Source organism: Doryrhamphus excisus, chromosome 21 (assembly GCF_030265055.1).
Source record: "Doryrhamphus excisus isolate RoL2022-K1 chromosome 21, RoL_Dexc_1.0, whole genome shotgun sequence".
Taxonomy (NCBI): domain Eukaryota; kingdom Metazoa; phylum Chordata; class Actinopteri; order Syngnathiformes; family Syngnathidae; genus Doryrhamphus; species Doryrhamphus excisus.
Window position 1 is genome coordinate 8486730 of NC_080486.1, and position 18133 is coordinate 8504862.

The 18133-nt window shown below is 39.1% G+C and overlaps 2 protein-coding genes across 4 annotated transcripts in view; both read right to left on the reverse strand.

Moving 5' to 3' along the window:
- zgc:101569 (uncharacterized protein LOC449822 homolog) overlaps positions 1–284 on the reverse strand; it is a 41137-nt gene extending 40853 nt beyond the window's left edge. For both annotated transcript variants that reach the window (XR_009120562.1, XM_058060303.1), the window contains exon 1: positions 122–284. Coding sequence is in view for 1 of the 2 variants with exons in the window: in XM_058060303.1 (XP_057916286.1) it covers positions 122–212 (91 nt within the window). In the remaining variant the exon portion in view is untranslated. The remainder of the gene's footprint in view (positions 1–121) is intronic.
- Positions 285–424: 140 nt separating this feature from the next.
- pdcd6 (programmed cell death 6) lies at positions 425–16712 on the reverse strand. Of its 2 annotated transcripts, none has more exons than XM_058060517.1 (6): positions 16485–16712; positions 10044–10105; positions 2297–2341; positions 1975–2145; positions 1234–1343; positions 425–1171 (listed from the first exon to the last, which is right to left on the reverse strand). In XM_058060517.1, the coding sequence occupies exons 1-6, from the start codon at positions 16565–16567 to the stop codon at positions 1073–1075; spliced, it is 570 nt and encodes a 189-aa protein (XP_057916500.1). In that variant the 5' UTR covers positions 16568–16712; the 3' UTR covers positions 425–1072. The 2 variants fall into 2 exon arrangements, with proteins under 2 accessions (XP_057916500.1, XP_057916501.1); XM_058060518.1 differs by having other exon boundaries at positions 1987–2145; positions 16485–16710.
- Positions 16713–18133: the final 1421 nt, after the last annotated feature.

Sequence of the window (18133 nt, forward strand, 5' to 3'; positions counted from 1 at the left end):
GGTTTTGTCACAATATAGCTACTAGCATGTATACTGTTTTCGTACTATAGCCGTCTAGTGGTTTTAGCACAATATAGCTACTAGCATGTACAATTTTTTCGTACTGTAGCCGTCTATTTACCTTGTGTTGTACTACAGAAGTGTCTTACTGGCCTCGGCAAATATGTATTTCCTGTCAATCCGTATAAACTTCTAAAAAAATTAAGATACATTGTAATTGTTTACGAAACAAAAAAAATCCTTGGCGTTGACCTGGCGAACTGTGGAATCGTCAATTAAATTAAACAACCTTCAGCTGTGTCGAAAGTGCATCAAGTTCCGGGGTCACGTTTACGTAGTGCTAATCCACAAGCGAACAAAAGATGGCGCCATTGAGCCAAGATGTATTATAGGGGGAATAATTCCACACTAAAACACATTGTTTTGTTATTGTTTTTAATAAAAGATTCATCTTTTGTGTTTTTTACACGTCTTGTTAAGGCATCATGCACCAAAAATTAAGCAATACTAAAATGCCCACCCTCTACTAATAGTATGTTTGCTGTTAAAAAATAAGTTTGTACAAATATGGCATGTAAGCTGGCATGTTTTGTTTTGTTTTTTTAAAGCAGAGGGCTGCCTGCTTTCACAGTATTTGTAAACATGGCTTTAGACAAACAGAAGAGAAAGCATGCTACAACATGAGGGGCTAAAACTCCCTGAAAAGCATGCATGCATTATATATGCATTTTTCTTTAACTGTATTATTAATAAATGTTAAGACGTTAAAATGACAACAGACAATAAGACACAGTGTCAATAATAATTATCCCTAAACTGGAGTCTTCCATACAGACATACATGAGATTGGTCATCGAATAAAACACTACAAGATTTCTTCTTTTTTTTTTTAAATACATCAACAAAAATAGCACGTGCAGACTCTTACATATTTTCTTTTTTATATTAAAGTTTAGTGAAGTAAAAAAAAAATCTTGTAGTGTCAACCATGGCAGACGTCCAGGAAGTGCCGCCATCTTTGGCACAGTTGTGTCCAGTTGTGCTCCTCTGTGCTGCTTGTGTTGTATAATAATTATACTATATTAAAGACCATAGATAGATACTGTTCATAGGAAACCTGGATCCAGCCATCCTGGTCCGTGTCGTACCTCCGGAAAACATCAGTTAACCTCTGCGGAAGAGGAAAGTGGTTACTGACTTGAAATAAGAGAATAGTCATGTTTTTGGAGTTACCTGTAGGACAATACAGCATTGGATGAAGTCATCAAAGGCCACTTGTCCCTTTCTCTGTCGATCAAACTTGTCGATGAGCGTACCGTAGAACTGATCAGAGAGACGATAGCCTACACGTGGTAAAAAAAAAAAAAAAAAAAGATGATTGACAGTGCTTCTCGCCTTATTGCTACGGGAGCACCTCGCCATCAATACCTCGTTGCCCCTTCACACAACGAAGGAATCAGTATGAATGTGAGTGTGAATGGTTGTTTGTCTATATGTGCCCTGTGATTGGCTGGCCACCAGTCTCTCGCCCCAAGACAGCTGGGATAGGCTCTAGCACCCCCCGCGACCCTCGTGAGGATAAGCGGGTAGAAAATGAATGAACCTTCTGAATACACTTTTTAACATTAGAGCCCTCTGGACATGAAATAACACCCCTATAGTCACCTTCACACCGAGATAACCCAATATAGTAGACATAATAATAGAAAATAAGACATAAATAAGGGCTGCATGGCGGACAAGTGTTTTGCGCACAGGCCAAACAGCTAGGAGACCCAAGTTCGATTCCACCCTCTGTGTGAGGAGTTTGCATGTTCTCGTGGGTTTTCTCCGGGTACTCCGGTTTCCTCCCACATTCCAAAAACATGCTAGGTTTAATTAGCGACTCCAAATTGTCCATAGGTATGAATGTGAGTGTGAATGGTTGTTTGGTCGAAGGAACCCTCCACCATATAAGTAACTATTCACGCATACTTTGATGCTCACCGAATCCAGTCAGGGCCTGTTTCAACTCGTTCTTATCGATGAAGCCCGAGTTGTCGCGGTCGTAGGTCCTGAAGATGTTTTGCCAATCGGTGATATACTTCCACACGCCGGCAAACTCGTTGAAGTTGACACCGCTCTTATTCTCCCTGTCGAACATAGCTGGAGGACAGCAAAGAGAAGTATTTGGATACAAATACCACCTTTTTCATTCATTAATGTGAAAGTATTCTTTCATTTGGGGTGGCGCCAATATGTTTATCCAGCTAAGTCAAAGGTATAAAAGGTGATTGTGCCGTCAGCAGTTACTCACATATGATGGAGCGCACAGTCACAGGGTTGAAGGGCGTCCATGTGCCTGATAAAGAAGAGTAATACAAGGTAAATCAATGCATAAGAAACTACCTAAGTAACCTAAACCTAAATAAAACTAAAATCATGCTGTTTGGTAACAGCAGAAAGGACACGCACTAGCAAATATAAATAGACGGTGTAGACATTGAAAGATTGAAGGAAAATACATTTCTAGGGTTCACAATAGATGAAAATATGAGCTGGAAACCTCATATTACAAATATACAACATGAGAAATATTTCAATATTGAACAAAGCAAAATTTGTTCTCAATCAGAAATCACTCCACACTCTTTATTGCTCTTTTGGTTCTACCATATCTTACTTATTGTGTGGAAATATGGGCTAATAACTATAAAAGCAATCTTCACTCACTAAATGTACTGCAAAAAAGGCCAGTAAGGATAATTCATAATGCCGCCTACAGAGAACATACTAACTCCTTATTTCTAAAATCACAAATACTTAAACTTGCTGATATAGTTCATCTTCAAACAGCTAAAATAATGCATAAGGCTAAAAATAACCAATTAGCTAAAAATGTCATCCAATACTTCTCTACAAGAGAGGAGAAATATGATCTCAGGGAAGAAGTACATTTGAAACACTTATATGCTAGGACTACGTTAAAAAGCCATAGCATTTCAGTATGTGGAATCAAACTATGGAATGGATTGAGTAAGACCCTCAAACAATGCACAACGATGAGCCAATCAAAAATAAAATAAAATTAAATAAAATTAAAATAAATTAAAAAAAACTATATTAGGAAATCAGGAAGTTACTATGGTACCCATTATGTCATTGTATGGTCATATCACCTCGTACTTCAGTAAATTAAAATATATATATACGTATTAGGAAAGCAGGAAGTGAACAAATGTAACAGTTACTGATTGTAAAAGTACCAGATGGAGGGGTAGGATTTAATAAGCTTTGCTTCTTCCTACTCCTTTTGGACATGTGGAACTGTGAACTGATTATGTGATGCATTCAATTGTAATCTGATGCATGTTCAAATGAAATTAAACCATTACCATTAGCTATGACAATAGCTACATATAGATCACACAAATCTCTTGAAAACATTTCCTGTACTTGACCCCTTTTCTCTTATTGGGTCCAGTACTTCTTACTTTATTAGGGTCTGTCAGACCAACAGCAAAGAAATGTAAGAAGCAAATACTGTGAGCACTGCTAATTATTCTCATGACTGACTCTAGCTTGAAAAAAAAAAAAAAAAAAACATGGTGGCATGTTTGGGCAGTTGCGATGCCACAATACGTTCACTGTGCTGTACACTGAGCTCTCTCACTGGGGATGGAGGTAGGGAGAGAGAGGCAAGAAAAACAGGCAGAGGTGACCGCAGTATACACACACGTGTGTGTATACATATGTGTATAAAGAGATGTATGTGCTCAGTAGGCTAGGATGCATGAAAGCCATATAAATGTAGTGCTGAGCCGTACACCTCACAAACCTGTCACCAAAGTCGGAACATTTCCGGGACACCTTCGCCCATGTGTGCTTAGTGTTCCATCATTTCATACAGAATAACATAAAAAAAGTTGCTGTTTTCTCGGAACGGCACCGACATTGAACTAGTCTAGAAACCCCTCCCCTTTATTCCTTTGATTCCAGACCCGACCGTGAGAAGTAGGATTCCTTATTTATAAGTGAAATATTTTTGTACTTACAGCATAGAAAGCCCGTTTATAACCTTCTGAATACACTATTTAACATCAGAGCCCTCTGGACATGAAATAACACCCCTATAGTCACATTTACACTGAGATTACCCAATATAGTAGACATAATAATCGAAAATGAGACATAAATAAGGGCTACATGGCGGACGAGTGTTTAGCCACACAGCTAGGAGACCTGAGTTCGATTCCACCCTCGGCCGTCTCTGTGTGGAGTTCGCATGTTCTCGTGGGTTTTCTCCTGGTACTCCGGTTTCCTCCCACATTCGAAAAACATGCTAGGTTAATTGGCGACTCCAAATTGTCCATAGGTATGAATGTGAGTGTGAATGGTTGTTTGTCTATATGTGCCATGTGATTGGCTGGCGACCACTCCAGGGTGTAGCCAACCTCTTGCCAAAAAAAGACAGCTGGGATAGGCTCCAGCACCCCCCGCAACCCTCGTGAGGATAAGCGGTAGAAAATGAATGAATGAATGAACCTTCTGAGTACACATTTTAACATTAGAGCCCTCTGGACATGAAATAGCACCCCTATAGTCACCTTTACACTGAAATTACCCATTATAGTAGACATAATAGTAGAAAATAAGACATAAATAAGACTCCCCCTCATGTATATTCTGTTTAAGAAGGTATAATCACAGAGGGTGGGCCGTGTTTGTGTGAAAGTGGACCCCATGTTTGTTCTGTGTAAAAGGTATGACAGATGATCAACTACTATGACTAAGACGCATAAAATTTATGGCAGGACAAATTTAAAATCTGCAAATCCAGTTTCCATAGGACTATATTTGCTTTTGTATAGTATTGTATGAAAAGCCCTGACCCCATTGCAACCCTGTGCTGCACATTTACAAGCAAATGGTCCAAAAAGACCAAAACAAGCTCCTTGATTCCCGCCTTCCAGCCAGCCAACTCTGCACCGCTCCCTCCATCATGTCAGCAATTTCCGTGGCTATTACCGCTCGGCTGCTCAAATAAATAACTCAAGACGGTAGCATTAATCTGGGGAGGGCGGGCGAGCGGTGGAGCAGGACCGCTTGCTTGTGTGATGTCTATACTTGGGATGGCGGAAAACAAAAGGTCATCTTTGTTGCTAATGGATAGCATGCACCAGATACAGCACCAAGCATCTTCTCAAGGGACAGTATTGGAAAAATAGATATACTTTACAGTCATCAGTGTGTACAGCTTGTATAGTAGTACAGATGTACTATTTACGACAACACCACTTACAGGTACCACTACAGGCTGCTACTTTTTTAACTGGCTTTAACGATGCTGCAACTCATTTATGGCTAAAACAGAAAGCAGTGCATTCCCAGCTGTCTTCGGGCAACCAGCCAATCACAGGGCACATATAGGCAAACAACCATTCATACTCACATTCATACCTATGGACAATTTGGAGTCGCCAATTAACCTAGCATGTTTTTGGAATGTGGGAGGAAACATTCCTTAACATTCATTAAACTTTCAGACCGTTTTAGTGTAGTAAATACATCTGCATCTTATACTTTTGATGATGTGTGTCTTTATTTGAGGAGCCCAGAGAGGGGCTAACGTCATTGCAGCACCCCAATGAATGCGTTGCTCAGATGCAATACAGCATGGGAAAACTTTTAAGGAGTTTTTTTAAATATATATATATATATATACTCATATTGGTACATGTTTGTATATTTGAGTGTGAGTATGATGACTTTAGTGACTGTTATATACAATATTTTTATACACTATACTGTTATATACAATCACAGGGCACATATAGACAAACCTCTCCTAGCTGTTTGGCCTGTGCGCTAAACACTCGCCCGCCATGCAGCCCTTATTTATGTCTTATTTTTCATTATTATGTCTACTATATTGGGTAATCTCAGTGTAAAGGTGACTATAGGGGTGCTATTTCATGTCCAGAGGGCTCTAATGTTAAAAAGTGTATTCAGAAGGTTAGTTCATTCATTCACTTTCTATCGCTTATCCTCAAGGGTCGGGGGGGCGGGGGGGTGCTGGAACCTATCCCAGCTGTCTTCGGGCGAGAGGTGGGATACACCCTGGACTGGTGGCCAGCCAATCACATACCTATGGACAATTTGGAGTCGCCAACTAACTGGTTGATCAGTGGCTTGTACATTTAGACTGCAGTACAAAGTATATCCAAGTTTCATATCATTCAGTACTGATTACTTTCATAAAAATATGAGTGGTGTGCTCACCATTGAAACAATATAAAAGAGTGTCATCCACTTATAATAGGAAATGGCACAATGCCTCAGGCATAAGGCAGCAACTGGGTCAGGACAATTGAAAATATCCCATAATAAGACAATGGGAAAATTAACGCTCAATTCAAAAGATTGAGGAACGCGGACAGACATGAGACGAGTAATGCCGCAATGACCACAGAGTGATCATCCGGCCATGTTGCTAAGGGGTTGAGCGTTTTGATGCTGAGAAGAAAGGACAAGACGGACAACTGAGCAGGACGCCACAGACAGACGACGGGATGTTGTGCATTTGTGCGTTACAGCCTTGCCGACTCTGCTTCATATCACGGTGAATCTAATCAAGTGGTACAAACAGGTCGGCTGGGAAACCTGCTGCTCACAAGCCAAGACGGACCAAAGCATACTTTCTCATAAGGGCTATTATGCAAGACATGCTAACATACGTTTCATACACAACAATTCAGTGAATTATGGGCAATTAGTTAGGCACCCCTGCAAAGACATTTTGGTTGATGGCGGCCAGGTTTTTCAACTAACCTAGCTCAAAATTTACACACCTCCTTGTCAGTACCCTAATGCTGTGTGTGCCAAATTTCGTGGTGACTCGACAAAACACGCTAAGGTATGACTCAGCTGCATGGGTCCAATTGACTTACTGTGTTTAGTAACAGCTTCATTGCAGTGTGGAATACTTCATAGTTAGGGCTCAGAAAACCTGTTTAAAACCTTCTAAATATGGTTTTAACATAATTAGAGCCCTCTAGACAGGAAACAACACCCCTATAGTCACCTTTACACTTTAATTAACTAATATAATGGACATAATAACAGAAAATAGCATACCGTTCATTTCAGTGAACCGGATCATTCAGTAAAAAGATCCGTTCATTTCAATCAATTGGTCTTTAGCCTGTGATCTCCCCCTGTGCATAGACCCGATCAGCTGTGTCGACTCAGTCCGTTCACTCATGTTCACGTTCGTTATGACTCAAAAGTGCAACAAGACGTGATGACTTGTGGTGTGTCGGTCATGAACGAACAGGTCAAAAGAACTAGTTCGGCAAAACCTTTTAAATATGGTTTTAACATAATTAGAGCCCTCTAGACAGGAAACAACACCCCTATAGTCACCTTTATATTTTAATTAACTAATATAATGGATAGAAAATAGCATATATGAGACAAACATGATAATGGTGGGCAAAACCGTTCATTCCGGTTCATTCAGTAAAAAGATCCGTTCATTTCAGTCAATTGGTCGTTAGCCTGTGATCTCCCCCTGTGCATAGACCCGGTTCACCCATGTCGAGTCAGTCCGTTCACTCATGTTCATGTTAGTTCCAACTCAACAGCGCAAACAAGACGTGATGAATAGTGGTGTGTCGGTCATGAACAAACAGGTCAAAAGAACTAGTTCGGCAAAACTTTCGAAATATGGTTTTAACATAATTAGAGTCCTCTAGACAGGAAACAACACCCCTATAGTCACCTTTACACTTTAATTAACTAATATAATGGATATAATAACAGAAAATAGCCTATATTAGACATACATGATAATGGTGAGCAAAACCGTTCATTTCAGTGAACATTCCGGTTCATTCAGTAAAAAGATCCGTTCATTTCGGTCAATTGGTCGTTAGCCTGTGATCTCCCCCTGTGCATAGACCCGGTTCACCCATGTCGAGTCAGTCCGTTCACTCATGTTCACGTTCGTTCCGACTCAACAGCGCAAACAAGACGTGATGACTAGTGGTGTGTCGGTCATGAACAAACGGGTCAAAAGAACTAGTTCGGCAAAACCTTCTAGATATGGTTTTAACATAATTAGAGCCCTCTAGATAGGAAACAACACCCCTATAGTCACCTTTACACTTTAATTAACTAATATAAAGAATATAACAACAGAAAATAGCATATATTAGACATACATGATAATGGTGGGCAAAACCATTCATTTCAGTGAACCGGATCATTCAGTAAAAAGATCCGTTCATTTCGGTCAATTGGTCGTTAGCCTGTGATCTCCCCCTGTGCATAGACCCGGTCACCCGTGTCGAGTCAGTCCGTTCATTCATGTTCATGTTAGTTTCGACTCAACAGCGCAAAAACATGTGATGACTAGTTGTGTGTCGGTCATGAACGAACGGGTCAAAAGAACTAGTTCTTTTTTGTGAACGGAATGAACGAGGTCACAGACAGTGTCGGTTGATCTCTCGGACTCGGTCTTTCAGTCAGCTAACCCCACCCACACACACAGCGAGGCGAGACGATAGGTAAAAGGAATGATGTTCACAAAAAAGAACTAGTTCTTTTGACCCGTTCGTTCATGACTGACACACCACTAATACATAAGACACAACAGGCTTCATATAAGATTACTGACACCTACTGACCAGTATAGAATACTACATATCAAGTCATCTGAAAGACTTATACTTGTAGTTACATTCATTTAGCTAATTTTATGTGTGAAATATCTCAAATATGTCAACATGTAGAACTGAAATTCAGTGAAATTCAAACCACAAAGTGTCGTGGGACGACTGTATATAAAAGGCTGTATAATGACCTGTGGAATCAATGCATAAGTAAAAATCCTCATACGTCTATTGCACACACACACACACACACACACACACACTAAATCAGTATGCAGAGCCGGACCCAAAGCAGAGCCTGATAACAGCTTCTTCTTTCAAAGCCGCTGCAGCTCACTTCTACACTTTACTTCACCTCTGAAGTGGAAAAACGTCAGAAGAGAGAAGCTCTATGTTTTCTCACAGGAGGCAGGCATCTTGTTTAAATGATCTAGTCCACTTTCAAGCAACAATAGCCACGTTTACATGAGGAGTTTTTCTCTTTCCGAATGACCTTTCCGAAAGCAATGGTATACATGGAAAAGAATATTCCAATCGCATGTCTACATGCGCTGCTATAATCAACCAGAATAGTCAATGGGGCATGCCCAGTAAAGCGTAAACACCAACATCACGTGATACCGACTTCCTCCAGTTTTTCTTTCACTTGTTGGAATAACTCCGTATTGACAGTTTTTCCTTCGTCCAGTCTTGAAATTTAGTTTGAATCAAAAACAAATTTTCTTGCTCGCCTCCATTTTTTAAATCGAAGAACGTCTGGAGCTTCGTGTTACGTCATATCTCATCATTTGCTGAAAGAACGCACCCGGGAACAAAAAAAAAGATAAAGTTTAATCTTGCTAATATTTTATAATGAAGCTCGGCACATGTTTTATATAGATATGTATTTTATTTTTTTAATAAAACTGGACTTGTGAATGGCGTATAGAAGGGTTTAGATTCTGTTCCACAGATGGCGCTAATGCACGCGAAAGCTGCTTGCCAACCGCCAATAAACAACAGAAGAAGAAAAACACCACAAAGAAGAACGCAGTATACGCAGTAACAAGATACCTCAATCGGATTGGGGAAAGGAATACTCCACCCCTGTGAATCCGATTATATGTTCATTCGGATTGGCACTTTTCTTTCGGAATGAGGTGTATACAAAGGTTACATTCTTTCCGTTTGAGCAAATAACCTGAACGGAATTGGAATATTTGGGTCCATGTAAACGTGGCTAATTTAATATTTGCGCAAGTGTACCTAATGTTGTGACCAGTGCGTGCACAGATAATCTTTTGTGCATTCATAAATCGTAAGCAGAGACATATTGATTCAGTGTGACATTAAAAAAAGACGCATTTTTGCTACAAATATGTGGAGAAATACAGGGAAAACCATGCATACCATTGGATAAGGCTTGCTGGAGCTCCGAGTCTGATATGACACCACTGCGGTCCTTGTCGACCCTGCACAGACGAGAGAGGAGAGCACAGATTAGATGTCGCCTGCATGAACAACTTCACACTCCACAAGACAAATCGCAGAGGGCAACAGCTTGAAATGTTATCCTCCTGGGCACGTGTGTGTCACTGTTTTCAGCAGTCCGCAGCACAGGATGAATGGAGCTCTATTAAAAGTACAACAATCTCTCCAGAACATGAGCTAGGAGTGTTAGTTTATCCGGTCGGAATCCCCACCCCACTTTAAATGACTTCTGTTGTGGTTTGATGGTATATAGAAAATTAATTTGTACTTCTGGGAACTTTTTCTTCTCTTATAGTGTATTACTGATAGTGTATTACGATAACAAGGAACAGCACTGCTTGGAAGAAAATGGACTGCCTCCAAATTGAATGGACATTTGTCATTGTTTTCCTGCATTTAATAAACCGTTAGTTAACGGTTAACGGTTAATTACTCTGCGGGCCATGGTTGTTTTTGGGTTTTTTTGGCCTGTACACATTGTTTTTAAATGCATCAAAGTTGAGAAATGATAGTTACTATGGTACACATAATGTCATTTTATGATCATATCACCTCGTACTTCGGTACAGGACAAAATTTTTTAATTAAAAAAAATAAAAAATAAAAAATAAAAAATAAAAAATAAAAAATAAAAAATAAAAAATAAAAAATAAAAAATAAAAAATAAAAAATTAAAAATTAAAAATTAAAAATTAAAAATTAAAAATTAAAAATTAAAAATTAAAAATTAAAAATTAAAAATTAAAAATTAAAAATTAAAAATTAAAAATTAAAAATTAACTGTATTATGGAAAGCAAGAAGTGAACAAATGTAACAGTTACTGATTGTAAAAGTACCAGATGGAGGGGTAGGATTTAATAAGCTTTGCTTCTTCCTACTCCTTTTGTATGGTCATATCACCTCGTATTTCGGTACAGGACAAAAAATAAAAAATTTAAAAATAATAATAAAAAAACTTTAAACTATATTAGGAAAGCAGGAAGTGAACAAATGTAACATTTACTTATTGTTAAAGTACCAGATGGAGGGGTAGGATTTAATAAGCTTTTCTTCTTCCTACTCCTTTTGTATGGTCATATCACCTCGTATTTCGGTACAGGACAAAAAATAAAATTTTTAAAAATAATTTAAAAGAAACCTTAAACTATATTAGGAAAGCAGGAAGTGAACAAATGTAACAGTTACTGATTGTAAAAGTACCAGATGGAGGGGTAGGATTTAATAAGCTTTGTTTCTTCCTACTCCTTTTCTATGGTCATATCACCTTGTACTTCGGTACAGGACAAAAAATAAATTTTTTAAAAATAATAACAAAAAACCTAAACTATATTAGGAAAGCAGGAAGTGAACAAATGTAACAGTTACTGATTGTAAAAGTACCAGATGGAGGGGTAGGATTTAATAAGCTTTGCTTCTTCCTACTCCTTTTGGACATGTGGAACTGTGAACTGATTATGTGATGCATTCAATTGTAATCTGATGCATGTTCAAATGAAATTAAACCATTACCATTACCATGAATTGATCTGAGCAAAGGTTTATAGCTGTGTCATCTTCTCATAACTATTAAAACATTAACAGGTCAGAAACACAGCAGTTATAAAAGGTTGCTTATACCTAATGTGACTCAGTTGTTCCTTAGCAACATGTCAACAAACTGAATTCTTGAGGTGGGAGGAGAACGAGGAGGAGTCGGGGGAAAACCTCAAGAGGCAACCCAGCGCCGACTTTCCACTGGTAGGTGTGTCACTTGTGTCACGTCCGCTTCTAAGTCCATGTCTGCAGAATTCATGACTTTTCTCAATGTTCTGTGCTCTACTTCTGTTCTGTGAGTCCCAGTTTTACATCCCCCTCCACCCAAGGAAAGCAAACATAGTCCTTGGCTGGAAAAACAACTTCCAGAGCATTTCCATAAGGGAGAGCTTTGTCTAGGTGAGTCCGTTGCTGCTCACCGTCGGCTACCCAACCCTGACCAAACAACGACCAAGTGTGCACTGACATTTACTTTTTTTTTTTACCCTTCTTCTGTGTGAGCCCAAAAATAGGACATCATTAAAACTATCATGGCCTGAAGCATTAGCAGTCAACCATCTGGTAGTCCTTTCTTCACGGTGAAGAACAACTTGGAATTGACATGATGACAATGCGGCAGCACGGCGAGCGCCCGAGTGGTTAGCGCATCTCTGTGTGGAGTTTGCATGCGTGTTTTTTTTCTCCGGGTACTCCGGTTTCCTCCCACATTCCAAAAACATGCTAGGTTAATTGGCGACTCCAAATTGTCCATAGGTATGAATGTGAGTGTGAATGGTTGTTTGTCTATATGTGCCCTGTGATTGGCTGGCCACCAGTCCAGGGTGTACCCCGCCTCTCTCCCAAAGTCAGCTGGGATAGGCTCCAGCACCCCCCGTGACCCTTGTGACGATAACCAGTAGAAAATGAATGAATGAATGAATGAACTTTCGGAATACACTTTTTAACATTAGAGCCCTCTGGACATGAAATAGCACCCCTATAGTCACCTTTACACTGAGATAACCCAATATAGTAAACATAATAATAGAAAATAAGACATAAATAAGGGCTGCATGGCGGACGAGTGTTTAGCGCACAGGCCAAACAGCTAGGAGACCCGAGTTCGATTCCACCCTCGGCCATCTCTGTGTGGAGTTTGCATGGATTTTCTCCAGGTACTCCGGTTTCCTCCCACATTCCAAAAAAACATGCTAGGTTAATTAGCGACTCCAAATTGTCCATAGGTATGAATGTGAGTGTGAATGGTTGTTTGTCTATATGTGCCCTGTGATTGGCTGGCCACCAGTCCAGGGTGTACCCCGCCTGTTGCCCGAAGACAGCTGGGATAGGCTCCAGCACACCCTGCGACCTCCGTGAGGATGTAGAAAATGAATGAATTACTGAAAAATCAACATGACTGATGGAACACATTTTGTGTAGCAAGGACCTGTGAAGAATAAGTATTCTTACCGTATAGAAGATCTTTGACCATCCTTTTTGGCACGAGTACTATCAATGGTTGCAGTTGGCCGTGAAAAATCTCATATAAAGGATCTTTTACAGGCATTTTTAGCAATAGCCTCACAAAAGTATCATAAAGAGGATCTTTGATTAGCGTATTTTGCACAAAGTTCCAGTCCAGGGTGTACCCCGCCTCTCGCCCGAAGACAGCTGGGATAGGCTCCAGCACCCCCACGACCCTTGTGAGGATAAGCATTAGAAAATGAAGTGTGATGTACCACACGTGTATTCTTATTGTTCTTGTATCTATTGTATCTATTGTCTCTTCCGTCACTTAACCAGACCTGACGTAGTGAGAGTTGCATGACGACTCATTTCGTGCCATGCATCATGGAAACAATGTGACATATGGAAAGTAGTAGGAAAAGCCTTGACAGAGTGATGCATCCTCCTAAGGCTATAAGAAAAATCCATAGGTGAGTGACAAGAACTGGCTTTGCAAGCATCTAACACACGCATGGTGACTCATGGTGTGCGAGTGTGCGTGACACAGAAGGCCCTCCCGCCTCAACTTATGCTCTACTGACTCTGATCACATGACCGAGGGGATTCCAGCACTGATGAGGCAGCCTGCTTCATGTGAGCGGTGACTGTGAGTCATGTTGTGTGCCACATGTCCGATACCGGGTTTCCATGATGACTTCATATGTCTACACCGGGGCCTGTCGGCTCATTTTCAGAAAAGTACATTCACATATTTACCTCACCTAATAGCAAATAAAGTCATAAGGAATATGTTTATACTAGTCAAAGATCCTCTATGTAACAACAGTGCTGTTTTTTTAAGAACCTAATGCAAATAAGTGAGTCAAAGATCCTCTATATGACTGACCGGAGCACTCTGATGCAAAAATGGCAGTCAAAGATCTTCTATATGAGAGTAGCATGCTTTGCTGATTTTTTTTAAGCCAGCCGTGCAAAAAATTTAGTCAAAGATCCTCTATATGTCAGGAGTTTTCTGCTGTTTTATGAATCGACTACCAAAACTGTGTTCAAAGATCATCTCGATGAGAGGAGCACTGTGCTGCTTTTCAGGACCTACTGTCAAAGATCCTCTATATGTGACTACGAGAATGTGATCTGCTGTTTTTCAGGACCTGACGCAAAAATTTCAGTCAAAGATCCTCTAAACGAGAGTAGTGTTTCTTTGCTGCTTTTTGTTATAGACCTGCTGTAAAAATGCCAGTCAAAGATCTTCTATATGAGAGTAGCGTGCTTTGCAGATTTTTTTTTTACGCCAGCCATGCAAAAATTCGAGTCAAAGATCCTCTATAGATCAGGAGTTTTCTGCTGTTTTAGGAATCGACTACCAAAACTGTGTTCAAAGATCGTCTGGATGAGAGGAGCACTGTGTTGCTTTTCAGGACCTACTGTCAAAGATCCTCTATATGTGACTACGAGAATGTGATCTGCCGCAAAAATTTCAGTCAAAGATCCTCTAAACAAGAGTAGTGTTTCTTTGCTGCTTTTTTTAATTGACCTGCTGTAAAAATGCCGGTCAAAGATCCTCTATATAACAAGTATAGAAATCTACCGCAAAAATGCTAGACAAAGATCCTTTTCTGCTGTTTTTAGGGACCTACTACAGAAACACCACTACACAAAGATCGTCTAAATGAGAGGAGCACTGTGCTGCTTTTCAGGACCTACTGTCAAAGATCCTCTCTAAGAGAGGTGTTTTTGCCATTTTTAGAAATCTACTGCAAACCCCCCCCAAAGATTTACAGTTTTCAGGAATCTACTACAAATATACTAGTCAAAGATCCTTTTCTGCTGTTTTTAGGGACCTACTACAGAAGCACCACTACGCAAAGATCGTCTAAATGAGAGGAGCACTATGCTGTTTTTCAGGACGTGCTGCAAAAATTTCAGTCAAAGATCCTCTAAATGAGAGTAGTGTTTCTTTGCTGCTTTTTTTTATAGGCTTGCTGTAAAAATGCCGGTCAAAGATCCTCTATATGACAAGTGTTTTTGCGGTATTTAGAAATCTACCGCAAAAAATACAAGTCAAAGATCCTTTATATGACAGAAGAGCTCTGCCGTTTTTAAGGACTTACTAAAATACATGTAAAAGATGCACTTTTTCATGACCTACTGCAAAAAGACTACTGCTAGTCAAAGATCCTTTTCTGCTGTTTTTAGGGACCTACTACAGAAGCACCACTACTCAAAGATCGTCTAAATGAGAGGAGCACTGTGCTGCTTTTCAGGACCTACTGTCAAAGATCCTCTATATAACCGGAGAATGTGACTACGAGAATGTGATCTGCTGTTTTTCAGGACGTGCTGCAAAAATTTCGGTCAAAGATCCTCTATATTAAAGGTGTTTTTGCCATTTTTTGAAATCTACCGTAAAAAAAACAAAGATTTACAGTTTTCAGGAATCTACTACAAAAATACTAATTAAAGATCCTTTATATGACACAAGAGCTCTGCCGTTTTTAAGGACGTACTAAAACACAAGTAAAAGATGCACTTTTTCATGACCTACTGCAGAAATGCTAGTCAAAGATCCTTTTCTGCTGTTTTTAGGGACCTACTACAGAAATATGGCTACTCAAAGATCATCTAAATAACAGGATGGATGCTGTATTTAACGTCCGACTGCAAAAACTCTAGTCAGAGATCCTCTACATCTCAGTACTACTACTACTAAGTTGCTCCAAAGTTTTGAACTGAACTCCGGTCATGGATTATGCCTCAGGCAGCTAGTTCTTTATCCATGTTTACAAAAAAAAAATCCTTTCTAAAGGGGGTCTTTGCACCACACATGAATAATTTGTGTGCTTTGCAATGCCTTCTGCAGCGCTCCTATGAAACAAAGCAGTGGGAGAAAAGCTGCAGTATTACATAATACTTTATAGTATGGCAACCTACAGCCTACAGCTTGAGAACTCTTCAATGTCTGGGTACTTGCAGAAAATATGACTGACACGGTATTTAATGCGGATAAACTGCATATTTATAGACTGCTCGAAAATAAATATACTCCATATTCATTGGCAAAGCCTTTCAAGGACTCCTGTGGCAGTTTTTTGGGAAAGTCTCGCCCCGTTGACGAACAGCCAGGCTTATTTAGTGTCAGTTATAAATGAACGCAGCTCCCCTGAAGGCACCATACTAGAATGTGACCCTATGACTGACGTGTTAGACACTATGCAGTACTGTACTGGACCCTCCTACACTCCAGGTCATGACTGTTTGAAATCCCGTCTGAGCTAATATAACGCTTAAATAAAACTTTATTTAAACTGAAATACATACACTCTACGAGCTTTAAATGAGTGCTAGCAGCCCGCAATGACACCGCCTCTCACGGTACTCACCGCTGGAAGATATTCCAAAGAAAACCCTGGTCCGGAGGGGTGTTGATATGCGGTGGAGCTCTGTACGGACTGTGATATGCCATTTTAAGTGGAATAAAGGAGGAAAAATGTCCCAGCTAACGGTTCTTCCAGGCGGTCAAGCTTCAAATCACTCGTTCTCTCTCGCTCTCTCACGTTGACGGTCTGCTTCCGTCCTTCCTAGCGCGCAGGGGCGTGGCCAGTCATTCAGTACTTCCTATAGGAGGGACGTGACGTCATATTTGCCGCCCAGTCAGTTGAGCTGCGTAAAAATAGAAAGTGTAGCAGATTCAGGTTAGTCGGTCTTTATGACGTCTTTCTGTTGACAAAACAAAGGGAATAATGCATGAAAGACTCGCAAACCCTTTTATCTGTTAGCGATCTAGCAGTTATTTTTATTAATGCTAGTTAGCAACGGATTTTTAAAGAGCCAAAGGACATTTTGTGCCATTGTTTTTCATTTTCACCCTATTTTTGGCTTTGTTGAATGAATGTAGATTTGTATTTGCTGGAGGAATTTAGAATTGTAGATACAACAAAAAAAACATCCCACATTTATGTTTTACCACAAAACAAATGTAATTCTTAACGGTAAAATGTCAATTTATCCACTAGATGGCACAATTTTTTCCCATTTGAAGCATGCAGCACATTTTCTTCTGAAATAATACATGTGTCTCGATTATGTTTGGAATAGTCCATGCATAATAAAATAATTTAAAGAAAAATTTATAATTTAATTTTAAATAAATAACATATTCATTTTTATTTACAATTTAAAATGACTGAAAATTAATTTATTAATAATTAATTCATTTATAATTTAAAGAAAAACTTACATGATGTTGTGTGATGCTGTTTTACTTTAGCTTTGATACAAGAGTAAAAGTGAGGTGTGTTTTAGCTTCTTTGGAATAAACATCAAATAAAAACTATCCCACATTTATCTTCAACACTTTCATCTTTCATTCATTCATTCATTTAATAATAATTTAATCAAAAAATATTTATTAATTTATTTATTAATTCATTCATTTATTCATTCATTCAATAAATGTATTTAAAATTTAATTTAAAATAATTTAAGTCATTAATCATTTATTAATTCATAATTTATAATTTAATAAAATAATAAAATAAAATAGTTTAAAGAAGATTTAATAATTACATTTTAAATAAATAAATAATAATAATAATAATAATTTAAAGAAAAACTGTACATGATGTTGTGTGTTTTTACTTTAGCTTTGATAAAAGAGTGAAGTGAGGTGCGTTTAGCTTCTTTGGAATAAACATTATATATAAACTACATTATACATAACTAGTGAATGATCAGTGATGGATAATGAGCATAGACAGCTCAAAAAACCCACTAAAACCCCCAAATGTAGCCTCCTGGTTAAAGCGTAATCTCTATTCATGTGGTCCTAAATTGCATCACGACACCGTAGATTGCATCCATCTGATTCCCAATCAGGATGTTGTCAGCGCAGCCTGATAGAACCTGCAATAGGATTCCATTTGGTTGATTAGGAGAACAGAGCACAGCGTCTCGTAAAGCGTGGCATTCATTTGGGATACATTAGCACCGCATCACCCTGAGGTGTGTATTTTTACTACTGAGATGACAT

Excerpts from the sequence above, each read along its gene's own strand:
- pdcd6 (XM_058060517.1), bottom strand. The coding sequence starts at position 16,567 with ATGGCATATCACAGTCCGTACAGAGCTCCACCGCATATCAACACCCCT. Across the intron at positions 2,146-2,296 it reads GACTGTGCGCTCCATCATAT|CTATGTTCGACAGGGAGAAT; the intron begins GTGAGTAACTGC and ends GCTGTCCTCCAG. Across the intron at positions 1,344-1,974 it reads TGGATTCGGTGAGCATCAAA|GCTATCGTCTCTCTGATCAG; the intron begins GTATGCGTGAAT and ends TACCACGTGTAG.